The sequence below is a fragment of the Miscanthus floridulus genome, chromosome 14 (genome assembly GCF_019320115.1).
Source record: "Miscanthus floridulus cultivar M001 chromosome 14, ASM1932011v1, whole genome shotgun sequence".
NCBI classification, from domain to species: Eukaryota; Viridiplantae; Streptophyta; class Magnoliopsida; order Poales; family Poaceae; genus Miscanthus; species Miscanthus floridulus.
In genome coordinates, this window is record NC_089593.1 from 62,997,852 (window position 1) to 63,011,680 (window position 13,829).

The 13,829-nt window shown below is 47.5% G+C and overlaps 2 protein-coding genes across 3 annotated transcripts; both read left to right on the forward strand.

The window, feature by feature from the left end:
- The first annotated feature begins 4,018 nt into the window (after positions 1–4,018).
- LOC136505824 (importin subunit beta-1-like) lies at positions 4,019–9,225 on the forward strand. 2 transcript variants are annotated; one of them, XM_066500966.1, is made up of 3 exons: positions 4,019–4,218; positions 6,149–8,575; positions 8,682–9,225. In XM_066500966.1, exons 2-3 carry the CDS (start codon positions 6,156–6,158, stop codon positions 8,878–8,880), a joined length of 2,619 nt encoding a protein of 872 aa, XP_066357063.1. In that variant the 5' UTR covers positions 4,019–4,218; positions 6,149–6,155; the 3' UTR covers positions 8,881–9,225. The 2 variants fall into 2 exon arrangements, with proteins under 2 accessions (XP_066357063.1, XP_066357062.1); XM_066500965.1 differs by having other exon boundaries at positions 4,019–4,207.
- Positions 9,226–10,269: 1,044 nt separating this feature from the next.
- LOC136505828 (osmotin-like protein) lies at positions 10,270–11,204 on the forward strand. Its single transcript, XM_066500970.1, has one exon. The coding sequence runs from the start codon at positions 10,345–10,347 to the stop codon at positions 11,023–11,025; it is 681 nt and encodes a 226-aa protein (XP_066357067.1). The 5' UTR covers positions 10,270–10,344; the 3' UTR covers positions 11,026–11,204.
- Positions 11,205–13,829: the final 2,625 nt, after the last annotated feature.

A 13,829-nucleotide genomic window follows, 5' to 3' on the forward strand; every position in this document is an offset into this window, starting at 1 on the left:
CACTAGATGACCGATATGCAAACAAGTTTACCCTTGTTGATAGTACGACCATATATCCTAAACTCGGTCATCAACTTCTCTACACACCTACGATCGGTGAAATGAAATGCCCTAGGTTATACTTTTGCCCTACGTATTCCATTTCATCTCCTCCAATGTCGAGGCAACACATGCACCAACATGATCAACAATGATATGATCCACTTCATATCACCACGTGATCATATTAGTTCATCAATCTTGACTTCACTTGCTTTTCACCGTTGCCTTCGTCCATCGACGCCAAGTCTTGCTCAAGCTTCACCACCACACGGTCCATTACTCTAAAGCCTCCAACTTGCCCTTCACGCTTACAACTGGTCTATCAAGCCAAGTCATGTCTTGATCTTCTCCACCTTGATCACATAACTCAATGTTATGTCTCATGTGCAATGAGCTCCTCCATCATCACATGTGTGAGCTTTGCAACATCTCCGAGCTATTTCCGCCTTCATAGCATAAGTTGCTCACACACATGTACCTGTAAACTAATCATATGTGTATGTATCTCACATAAATACAATTAGTCCACCTAGGTTGTCACTCAATTATCAAAACCACACAAGGACCTTTCAAAGTCCCAGCAGTTGGTCATGCGAGTGCGACGTGCACGTAGTAGCGGGACCAGGCCATGGCCAGCTAGGGTTGGCCATCGCCTAGGGCAAGGCTGTGCAACTCCAACCAACGCAAACTGGCCAGCGGCCGTAGCCTGGTCAAGACGCGAGCTCGATGCTAGCAGCGCCCATGCGCGTGATGACCACAGCTCAGGCCGAGTGGCAGCAAACTACGTCGTGCACGCATTTTAAAGCTAAACAAAAATAGCTAATTATCTCATCTAAGGTTCAACCACTTATGCTAGTTTAAAGCCAACACTACCCGGTTCCTAACGAAATAATCGTTATGATCACAGAGCAGCTAGGGGAAAGATAAACGAGTGCTAAGGTAAGGTTGTCACTGAAATGTTGGTTCACGAACAGAGAGCCAACGACATGGTTCACAGCACGTTCCAACGTAGTTCGGGCAATTTTTACGAGTTCTACATGACAACTATAGTTGGCCATGCAGCTCGAGCCCGTCCGCCTGGCCTAAGGCCCATTTTTGGCCCAACCCAAGCATGGCCCGGCCCGACGGCTAGCGGGCTCAGGCTAGCATGGCCTGGAGGAGCAGGCCATGCCTAGGCCTTACCCTAGGCACATGGACGGCATGGCATGACCCGCTCTAGAATCGGAGGCCCGCCGGCGGCCCGGCCTACTGCCTTCCCACGCCCCCAGTTCACCTCCCCAGCTCCCCTAACCCTACCTCATTTCCTCGTATCCCCAGTCGTCGTCCAACTTTCCCCCTTTCCCTAGCCGCGAGCAGCATCGGCGTCGCCTCCCTCTCTCCTCTCCCAGGCATCGATGCGCCTCGCATATCACCGAGCGCGCCTCCTGGCTCGCCGCCGTCACTCCTCCATCTGGCCTGCTGGCCGCGAGCAGCATCTACATCGTTACTCTCACCTTCGACTCGCATCTCTTCTCTCCCTCACTCCCTCTCTTCATTTGTCGGCCAGGTGCGGCACCGTAGGCTCCCCTATGTGCGTCGCACTCTCGCTCCTCCCCGTGTCCCGCCTGGCTCGCTCCTCCGTCCTTCCTTCTCCACTCTGTCGGTGAGGTACACCGCCGTGGGCTCGGGGCTCCTCATCTCCGCTCGCTGGTCGGGATCCAGATCCGACGATCGGCATGCCGCCCGCCCCCTCCGTGGAGTGCCCCGATGGCCCTACCTCCTCTTGCTGCACGCAGCCGAATCTTCCCCGGTGGCATCCACCGCCACCTCCCACGGGCTGCCCCTGCCTCCTCCTGCCATGCGCCGGTGCGCGACTGCCTCCTCCAGCCGGATCCACCTCGGGGACGAGCACGCCGACGGCCGCCGCCACCTTCCACGGCTGTCCCTGTGTCCCCTTCCTTCTCTCTATGGGCCTCGAGCGGAGCGGCCTCGATCTGGCCTTCTACGCCCTCTATCCGGCCGCTACTTCGTCGGATTTGCCTCCTCCGCCAGCTACTTTGTCGGATCCGGCATCAAGCGACCCAGGGGGGTAGCTTGCTGGTGGCTGCCGCCACCTCCACTCCTCACCTCCAGCTCCTCTCTGTCGCATTTGGTGGGTCTCGGGGCAGCCCGACCTGCTAAAAAGGCCGGGCTCATCGGGCCAGCCCGGCATGAAAATTGGCCCGACAGGCCGTGCCTGGGCCATCGGCCAGGCACGATGGACTGGTGCGGCACGACCCGGTGGCTCGATAGGCCCTTCCGTGCCGTGCCCTGTTGGGCCGTGCCTAGCACGGGCCCGTGCCGTGCCGGACTGGGCCGGCCCGTTGGCCATCTATGGTGACAACCAACATGACTTTGACCTACACCATGCCCAAGTGCTCGTCTTGATGCAACCAACTGTACAAAACACATGGATGTATTGATTAATCATTTTTGTTGAATTTTAAATGGCAAAATAGCATTGTCTACAATTCTTTTCCGACTTGGACATAGTAAAGGCTTGGTTAGAACTAACAACATTTAGCGCTTTTGTCGTAATTATTATAGGGTCTAAACCTTGCCGGTTTCAACTAACAATCGTACCATGACCCAGCCCATACTACATACTAATTTGTCAGAACAAAATATTAAAGCACTATTTAAGTATGTTCCACTATATAATTTACTAAAGATAGCACTTTAAACTTAAATCGTTTGTTTACCGACTTAACCATGAAGAGTGGATTTAATTTCAATTTGATTTCTGAGCTGCCCAAAAATACTAGCTGATATTATTATTTTCCAAAATTAATGTTGCATTTCCATCTACATAACTTGCTTGTCAATTTTACTTAAGCACTAGCTCCAGTTATATTTTATTTTTGTTTATAAAAAATTGTCTTTCGGGCCAACGATTAAACTACTTATTCTACCTTTCCTTGCTAAGATTTTCAATAGCATGTTTAGGCATTAAGTAAACTAACTTATAATATTTCTTTTAACTTTTTCTCAATCGCAAAGTGAGTCATATAAATTTTTGTTTATCATCTCATACTAATTTTAAATTCTTAAAACCAGCGAACATGTTTGCTGGTCTCTTTTTGGTCTTAATCCTGGTGCTAAGTAAGCTCGTAACACCAGTGACGTTACAGTTTCATGTTTTTTCTACCACGAATCTATGGGTGCGTTCGGATAGAAGAAACGTTTCAGTTTCTGTTGAGAAATACCTGAATCACTTCTAAACGGTCTTTCCAGCAAGTGATTCGGAACCGAAACGTTTTACCATTTCTACATACGCACAGGAGACTGGTTTTCACACAAATTCTCATCTCATTGCTTCTTACCTTTTTCTTTTTTTTTCCAGTTAATTCTTTTTAGTGCAATAAGTTAAAATGGTTTGTATGTAAGTTGTTCTTCATCCACAAAAAGTTTACAATTTTTTTGAACTTATTTTCATTTATAGTTTTTTTGAATCGGAATCCGGTTTACCCGTCAAACGGTTCCATGAAGTAATTTCGATTCATCACAAAAATAATTTTTGAGAGAATTTAAATCCGAAATGTTTGTACGAAAACCTAGAGCCCTACAAAACGCACCCAATTATTGAGAATCATCGTCAAATACACCCGTAATGTTATGTACATGTACTCAAGCTTGGTTTATATTAGGAAGGTAGAGTGCTTAAACCGCATCGGGAAACCGACCGCGAAACCAACATGGGCTGTCAAAACCACCCCCACGGTAGCGTACAAACCCAATAAAAGGCAATAACCAAACCCACACGAAAACCATTTTATTACAAAAAAAAAAAAAATCGCCCAACCCAATCAGAAAAACCCTCGCCCCCATCACAGCCATCCGTGCCAGATCCAACGGTCACCACCCACCCACGGCACGCGCCCAACCCGCTCCCCACGTCCCACCTCACCAAAGATGCTCTGCTTTTCTTTTCCCCGCATTATTATTTGATTTCCTCGCCTCGCCCTCCCCTCCTCCGCCGCCGCCCGCCTCCACCCCTGCCCTCCCTCCTCCACCCCACGCGCCTGCGCGTCGCCGATCGGGTCCCCGGCCGCGCGCTCCCTCCGACCTTCCGCTGCGGTAGACTGAGGCCTCCCTCTCCTCCGCTCAGGCCGTACGCCGCGGGGGTCGCGACTCCGCGTCCAGCAACGTAAGTGGCAGGTCAAAACCCTAGTCTCTCTCTCCCCAGTTGGATCTAAGGGGCCGGTCAGGTCTTGATCCGCTCCCGGATCTCCGGCCCGATCTGTGCTACCTGTTTGCGTGTGGTTTCGGTTGTCTCGATCCGTCAGTTCGTCGGCGGCTCGGTGCGGGTGCTCGCTCGTGTCTTCGCTGTGCGTGATTGGTTCCCGCCTGGGTTGCTAGATCTGAGACAGTTTTTGTGGTTAGAGTTGGACGGCCGGGCGATTTCTGCGCGTGTGGAGTTAGATTCGTCTGTGGAATAGTAATCGTGGCGTAGACGAAGAGAGTTGAGCTGTGTTAGGCGTTGATGAATCTGATGCGCACTCACTTTGTATAGTTGGTTGTCTCTAGTGAATCCGTCGCATGAACTGCAACGTTCTATTCCTAGCACTCACTTTGTGTAGTTGATAGTTTCTAGTGAATCTATCTATCGCATGAACTTCCACGTGCTATTCCTAGCACTCACTTTGTATAGTTGGTTGTTTCCTAGTACACTCGTTCGGTTACTTGTGGTAGCGCCACCTGCTAAATTCTGAAAAGGGAGCAATTATGTCGTATATAGTACCGCCCATATTGACTGTAATCTTGGTATAGTTTCTGTTAAGCAGTAATTAGCACTCACTTTGTATAGTTGGTTGTTTATAGTGAATCTGTCGCATGAACTTCCACGTGCTATTTCTACAGTTTTCGTTGCAGTTCCTGTGTATAGCTTAGCTCCTTCCGAGTAGCCTTGTTCGGTTACCGAGTACTCTTGTTCCATTACTTGTGGTAGTGCCACCTGCTAAATTCTGAAAAGGGAGCAATTATGTCGTATATAGTACCTACCATATTGATTGTAGTCTTGGTATAGTTTCTGTTAAGCAGTAATTTCTACAGCTGGCAAATTTTACTGCAACCATTTAGTTTTGTAAGGCTACACACGTTAGCTTACTTGCTTGGAGAACTCTAGCGTTGTATTCCTAGCACTCACTTTGTATAATTGATTGTTTCTAGTGAATCTGTCACATGAACTCTCACGTGCTATTCCTACCGTTTTTGTTGCAGTTCCTGTGTATAACTTAGCTCCTTCACAGTACTCTTGTTCGGTTTCAGAGTACTCCTGTTCGGTTGCTTGTGGTAGTGCCACCTGCTAAATTCTGAAAAGGGAGCAATTATGTCCTATAGTACCTCCCATATTGATTGTAGTATCGGTATAGTGTCTGTTAAGTAGTAATTTCTACAGCTGGCCAATTTTACTGCAACCATTTAGCTTTTTAAGGCTACATACGTTTGCTTGCTTGCTTGGAGAACTCTAGCTTCGTTGGTTTATAGTTTGCAGTGTTAGATTGTAGGCCACGAAACACAGTCTAGCAATCTGAATGTCAGTTCTTGTTTATTGGGGCGAGCTGAATAAGATTCCTGCCAAAGAGTATTAGGTTCTGAACTTGTTATACTGCTAATTTGTCTATGATCACTCGTGTGACAATAAGGGGTTACATGTGCACCAATGACTAGTACTGGATCATTGTTGTTCATATGGCATCTTGATTCCTTTACTGGACTAGTATAAGAATCTATCGTGCTTTCCTGACATGATATTCTTTCTCCAATTTGTGTGGGTATGCTTACTAATGAATTACCATATTTCGTGGCTACAACAATACAGAGCATGCTAATTTTGTTCCTCTGCTTTTACTGTTTAGCATTGATATGCCTGGCAATAATGACTCTGTATGTTTGTCTAACTTTACATGATATAACAATTTGGTGCAATATGTCTTGTTTGGCTTTACATGGGGCAGTTTGGTGTTTGTTGGGCTTTACAAGCAGAGCACTTTTGTTGTTGTCTAATTTATATTGGATACCCTTTGCTGATGCATATGGTTTTGTGCCACAAATTTATTCTGATTCCTCCCTGTTTTGGCATTCACAGAGTCAATATGCCACTCGACGTTACTCAAGTTCTCTTAAGTGCGCAATCTGCTGATGGCGCAATTAGGAAACATGCTGAAGAAAGCCTCAAGCAATTCCAGGAGCAGAACCTCCCTGGATTCTTGCTCTCCCTTTCAAGCGAGTTGGCCAATGAAGAGAAACCTGAGGAGAGCCGCAGGTTAGCTGGCTTGATTCTTAAGAATGCACTGGATGCAAAGGAGCAGCACAGGAAGAATGAGCTTTTCCAGAGATGGCTGGCACTGGATGCTGGTGCCAAGGCACAAATTAAAGGATTGTTGCTGCAAACTCTCACATCTCCTGTTGCAAGTGCCAGGTCCACTGCTTCCCAAGTTATTGCCAAGGTTGCTGGCATTGAGATTCCGCAGAAGCAATGGCCAGAGCTTATAGGATCATTGCTCGCAAATATACATCAGGTCCAGCCAAATGTCAAGCAAGCAACTCTTGAAACACTTGGCTATTTATGTGAGGAAGTTTCTCCAGATGCTGTTGACCAAGACCAAGTCAATAAAATACTTACAGCTGTTGTTCAGGGTATGAATGCTTCTGAGGCAAACTCTGATGTGAGGCTTGCAGCTACACGGGCATTGTATAATGCTTTGGGCTTTGCTCAGGTTAACTTCTCGAATGACATGGAGCGTGACTATATCATGAGAGTAGTTTGTGAAGCGACTCAGTCTCCGGAGATGAAGATAAGGCAGGCTGCCTTTGAGTGTTTGGTGGCTATATCATCTACTTATTATGATAAGCTGGCAACATACATGCAGGATATATTTAATATAACTGCAAAAGCTGTGAGGGGAGATGAGGAGTCAGTTGCACTCCAGGCTATTGAGTTCTGGAGTTCCATTTGTGATGAGGAAATTGACATTCTGGATGAGTACAGCAGTGAATTTACAGCTGATTCTGATGTTCCGTGCTACTACTTTATCAAGCAGGCTCTTCCTGCCTTGGTGCCGATGTTGTTGGAAACTCTCCTCAAGCAAGAGGAAGACCAAGATTTGGATGAAGGTGCTTGGAATCTTGCAATGGCTGGGGGAACTTGTTTGGGCCTGGTGGCAAGGACTGTTGGTGATGACATTGTTCCTCTTGTAATGCCTTTTGTGGAGGAGAACATAACCAAGTCTGAGTGGAGACAGAGAGAGGCTGCAACATATGCCTTTGGATCTATCTTGGAGGGGCCATCAGCTGATAAACTGGCTCCTCTTGTTAATGTTGCGTTGGGCTTCATGCTGTCGGCGCTGATGAAGGATCCCAGTAACCATGTAAAGGACACAACTGCTTGGACACTTGGGAGAATCTTTGAGTTCCTTCATGGTTCAGCACTTGAAACTCCTCCTATCATCACGGCCGAGAATTGTCAGCAAATACTTACTGTGCTGCTTCACAGCATGAAGGATGTCCCAAATGTGGCTGAAAAGGCATGTGGGGCCCTCTATTTCCTTGCACAAGGTTATGTGGATGCTGGATCTGCATCACCATTATCCCCTTTCTTTCAAGATATTGTTCAGAACCTTCTTATGGTCACTCACAGGGAGGATGCTGGAGAATCTCGGCTGCGAACAGCAGCATATGAGACCCTAAATGAAGTTGTCAGGTGCTCCACTGAGGTGACGGCCCCTATTGTTATGCAGTTAGTACCTGTGATCATGGTGGAGCTCCATCAGACACTTGAAGCCGAAAAGCTGTCAACTGATGAGAGGGAGAAGAGGAGCGAACTGCAGGGCCTCCTTTGTGGTTGCTTGCAGGTCATTATCCAAAAGTTGGGAGGGATGGAGTCAACTAAGTACTCTTTCTTGCAGTATGCTGATCAGATGATGGATCTGTTTTTGAGAGTTTTTGCATGTCGAAATGCCACAGTGCACGAGGAGGCTATGCTTGCTATTGGTGCATTGGCATATGCAGCTGGTCCAAACTTTGCAAAGTACATGGCACAGTTTTATCAGTATTTGGAGATGGGACTTCAGAACTTTGAGGAGTATCAGGTGTGTGCCATTACCGTGGGCGTTGTTGGTGATCTCTGCAGAGCACTGGAAGACAAAATTTTACCCTTCTGTGATGGCATCATGACCCAGCTTCTGAAGGACCTGTCCAGTAACCAGCTGCACAGATCTGTGAAACCACCGATATTTTCGTGCTTTGGTGATATTGCACTGGCAATTGGGGAGAACTTCGAGAAGTATTTGATCTATGCGATGCCTATGCTGCAAAGTGCTGCTGATTTGTCGGCCCATACCACCGCAACTGATGATGAGATGCTCGACTACACCAACCTGCTAAGGAATGGAATCTTGGAAGCCTACTCTGGTATCCTGCAAGGATTTAAGAGTTCACCCAAGACACAACTACTGATGCCATATGCTCCACATATTATTCAGTTCCTTGATGCTCTGTACAATGGAAAGGATATGTACGTCAAAACTTCACACTCTGATTCTTTACCTTTGCTGCCTAACTTATACGAGTCATCTGTTTTTGTTGACCTAATGCTTTATGATGTTATACCTCTTTTGCAGGGATGATACTGTGATGAAGACTGCAATAGGTGTCTTGGGAGATCTGGCCGACACATTGGGTGTCCATGCTGGCCCGTTGATCAATCAATCCACCTCAAGCTTGGCATTTTTAGAGGAATGCTTGGCATCAGATGATCCTTTGGTGAAAGAATCTGCCGAGTGGGCGAGGATAGCAATCAGCCGTGCAGTTTCGGGTTGATGCCGCACTGAGTCTCGAGTCTGCACTTGCATCCATCGGCATGTCATCTTGTCTGGGTCGTTGATTGCATCATGTCCAGACCTGCTCTTCGGAGAAGTCCAACATCTTTACAGCAGAGTCGGAGGGTCCTCACTAACTCATGCATCCAGTACATGTGTCAACCCGTGCTTCCCGCTTCTGCGAGAAAAGAGGGTTCAAGTTGGCCGCCTGCTAACTTTTGCTAAAGGCATCTGCAACCTTCATTTCTTATTGGAGGTGAGATGAGCTTCTATTGTTGCATGACATGCTGACAGTTTCCTCGGCATGGCATGCCTAAGAACTGTGGCCTATCATCCCCCCCCCCCCCCCCCCCCCCCCCCCCTGCATTCATCCCATGCATCGAACTCTGGTTGGATGGCCACTTGGGACAAAAGGCCCAGTTGCTTGCTGCTGCTCCAGTAAGCAAGAGCGGGCTTGAACGCATTGTCACAGGATTATTTTTGTATCGATTAGGGTGGCCAAGTCCATTTATGTCAGACATACCCCTCCCTGCTGGTAGTAGGCTGTTAATTTCCTAGCATTCTTTTCCCTTTATCCACTTGCATTGTCTTTGCATTTGATTCATGGTCGGTATATTTTGGGGCAAAACTTGTGTCCTGTCCGGTCTGCTACCGCGTTGTACAAGTCAAGTCTGTGCGTGCATTGGTTTATTTCTGGGTGTTATCGTAGCAGCGGGTGTTTGTCCTTCTTCACACCTGTTTTTGGTAATCTACATACGTGCTGCTCAATTTCGGTTTATCAGGAGCTGGGCGGGTGAAGAAACAAAGAGTTATGTAGGTCTTTGAAGTGGTTTTTGCAGGAGGCAAATTGAGTTGGGTGTGGTTTATGAATTGTACTATGGTGTGGAGATCTGCTTCCTGCTACCAACATATCATATCATTTGTTGAGCATATGAGAATACCTGTGATTGGTCTTTCGTTTTACGCGCTCAGCTTGCAAACCTCATTGCAGACTGCAGATTTGAGCATAAGCACAAGCTGTACGTGAAGAGTGAGCTCTTTCTTTTCTCAACTTTATCTAAACATGGAATCGAATCAAGCAAACTTGTGAACACACCTTCAGTTCAGCAAATTGTAAAGAAGCAATCTTGTTCTCTTGCTTTTACTTTTGTCCAATGTCCTCGCTCCTCAAGTTGTCTGCTGCTATGCACCTCTTCTTTCCCCCCTTTTTGATTAAATAAAACGATTATCGACCCTAGCTCTTGTAGGAGTATATTGAAAACCATAGCCGTTAATCTATTAGTACTAGCATTGAAGGTCTTTTGCTCCAATTTGACCCTTCTCATGGACGTCGTCACATCACTAAGCTCGCCTATAAAAGCCAGGCAGACCTGTCTGATGTTTTGCCATTGTGTCAAACTCACGCCTAACAACACGATCAGCTATAGCGAGCTCACAGCTCTGTCAAGGATTGAAGGTGAAGGCCATGGCCAGAACCCTGGTCCTCGTTGCTGTTCTCCTCGCCGCCAGCGCCGGCGCCACGACGGCGACCACGCTGACCATCCACAACCTCTGCCCGCACCCGGTGTGGCCGCTGGTGACCCCGAACTCGGGCCTCCCTTCCATCTCCGACAACACCGCGCGCCTCGACCCCAACGCGCTGCTCTCCCTCACCTTCCCGCCCACCTTCTGGGCCGGCCGCGTCGCGGCGCGCACGGGCTGCGACGCCGCCGCGTCGGGATGCTGGACGGGCGCCGCGCCGCCCGCCACCATCGTGCAGGTCACCGTCCACGACGGCGGGAGCCTGGACCAGGCCACCTACAGCGTGAGCCTCGTCGACGGCTTCAACGTGCCCGTGGTGGTCAGCCCGCAGGCGATCGCCGGCGGGGGGCAGTGCCCGGCGCTGGGTTGCCCCGTCGACCTCAACTGCGACTGCCCTCCTCCGCAGCGCGCCGCCGAGGGTGTGGCGTGCCGTGGCCCACCGGAGTACTTCAAGAACCGGTGCCCGCTCACCCGGACCACGCCCACCGACGTCGAGCCCGTCCCGCAGAGCTGCCGCGCCCCCGGGGAGCTCAAGGTCGTCTTCTGTCAGGCGACCATTGTCACGGCCGCCGCTGCCGCCGCAGAAGGCGAGATGGTCATCCGCTCTGTCGTCGCCGACAGCTAGACTGATCGATCGAGCCGTCCAGAGCTCCATTGGCCTCCTCGCTTCGTTGAATCGTAGTCATGATTTCTTTTGCTACATGTGTTTGTGTTTAGTAGGGCGTTTAGCATTGGCGCGTGTACTCCGGTGGTTTTTGGAAATCAGCACTGAAGCAAAATAATAATGCCAGTTCTAAACCTCAATCTCAAATCTATATGTTGTGCTTATGGACAAACTTGCTTGCATCGTTGATAAAAAATAAGCTACATAGAATTGGTCTATTTGTGATCTAATAGATAAATCCTCTTGCAGATGACAAAGTTCCTGGATCCCAAACCCAGTTGTCATGATAAACCTCGGCTGGGCAAAGTTCAGATTTGCTAAACCGTCATTATTCAAAATCCACAAGGCACGCGTGACGTGCATCTGAATGTGATTGAGGACGATAAAGGTCCCGTTCGGCTTATCAGAAACCGGTTTGTTCGACTTGTTTTTTCAGCCATAATAGTATTTTTCTCTCACAATAATTTAGCCAGAACAATATTTTTCAGTTAGTTTCAGCCAACGAGGCCAAAAACGCTTACGGCCGTACCTTAGTAGCTTTTGGCATATATACCTTGCTTCTACCGAGAAAAAGCGTTAAAGCGAAAGTTGCGGATATCAAAGGCCTGATCCTGATGTCGGATCATAATTGTCTAATCAACTTTTGACAAAGCTGAGTTGTGTCAAAGACCAAAGACTATATGATAGTATGATCATGATATATGAAGATTCATCTTTTTTTTTACCCCTCGAGAATGTGCGAAGGTCTATCTTTTTTTTTGTGAAAACAATAATTTGAACCCGATGAACGGTTGGAGCGGATCTGATTAATCTTCCGAAAACTCCATATGGTTTTGCGCATCAACAATTTTGTTCACAATTGCTAGATATCAATATGCCAAAACTACTTAGGGGCTGCTTGGTACCCGTCGAGGCCTTGCCTCACCTTGCTTGTTGCGCTCGGGTTGTGATAATCATGTTGCATCGAGTTTAAGTTTTTAGTGTCTATTCACTCCTCTCTAGACATAGCCTGATCCTTTCCCAAACCCATGGGCTGATCAGGTTTCCCTTGGCAGCTCAGGAATCGAGATCTAGAACTTTTTCTAGGCTTGATGCTTATGGGTTGGGCCGGTGCATGATGAGGATGCGTGACATGTCGCTAGGCCGGAGCAAAAGGGAACCAGTGAATCCACGCCAAGTCCTCCCATGTCACGAGCACCATTGGCAACCCGGTCCACTTGACGAGCACTTGTTGAACAGACGTATATCACCACGAGCAGAGACACGCTTCTCTAAGAATCTGGAGTATCTCTTATTATCAAAGCAGAAGACTTTAGCCGTCAACCAGGTTGGCCACGTCGCCCTGAATTCCGCTCACCATCCGATCTCGCGTTTGAAGGTCCAGATCGCTCGAAGCGGATTCTCGCCTGCAGCCGCTTCTCCTTCTTTTGATTAGCTTCTCTCGCTTCTCCTCTGCTTCTTCCACGTCTCGTCAGAATCCAGTCAACCAAATATATATAGCAACTTCTGCTTCTCCTTCCTGATTCTTCTTCTCACCCCCTCCTCTCTCTCTCTCTCTTCGCTCTCTCTCCCTCTTTTTCCCGACACGGACAGGGGTGTGTACCGCCGTGCTCCTCCTCCTCCTCTCTCCCTCCATCTCCTGCCTCTCACCTCCGTTTCTCTTTCCCCTTCCTCTCTCTCCCCTTCCCTCCCGATGCGGCAGCGGGCGGCGTGGCCGGCTCCCCACGCTGCGTGCGGCCAGCCCGAAGCGACGCCGCTCCCTCCCCCACACTTACGTGTTGCTTTCATAGTTGTTTTGTCTTTATCGGATTCTTTGCCTTCACTCTTGCCTGTTCTAGGGTTAGGATTTTGGCCAGCTCTAGGTATGAAGAGTTCGTTCTAGTATAGAATCAATGTCAAGAAGAGAAGGGGAGACCTGACGTGGTACACAGGGTGTATCACTGAGGCTTCTGGAAGTTCGATTTACAGGCGACAACTCCAACTCTGGGATTACATTGAAGGGACCAAAGTACTACTCTGTCTGTAAAAGAATAAAATTATAGGTGCATTATTCTTGGTTATCATGTCTAAAGTTTGACCAAACATATAGATAAAAATATTAATGTTTATGACATTAAATAATTATAGTATAAAAATATATTTCATAATAAATCTAATGCTATTTATTTGATATTATAAATATTGATATTTTATATATACAGTCGGCCAAACTTAAGATACTTACTTGGTACTATGCTAAAATTGCATTCTTTTATGAATGGAGAGTAACTGAAACTGAGCTTGTGGAAAGTCAGTTGAAACCAGTCAGGGCTTGTTTGGAATGGAGGATTTCCAAAGGAAAATCAAAGGAATGAATTCCATAGGAATGTTTCCTCAATTTGCTGTTTGGAACAGAGGAAACCTGCATTCCTTTCCAAAGGAAAGACTAACCGTGCTTCACAAAACGTAGGGAAAAAAGCATCCAAGGAAATCTAAAGGAAAAATTCCTACAATGTTTTGTCAAGTTCTCAAGCATGGAACCTGGTTCTTGGGCACATGTGGCATTTTTGTTTTCCTGTGATCCAAACACCCCAAAGTTTCTATTCCTGTGTTTTCAAATCCCATAGTTTTCTACTTTTTGCTCTATTCTATTCCTATGTTTTTTTTTCATTCCTTTGTTTTGTATTCCTGCGTTCCAAATAGGCCCTCAAAATTAATTGTCATGCAGGGCGCCGAAAAAATCTATCTACCTTTTGTAGGTTCTTACTAGTTGCAATAGGATTATT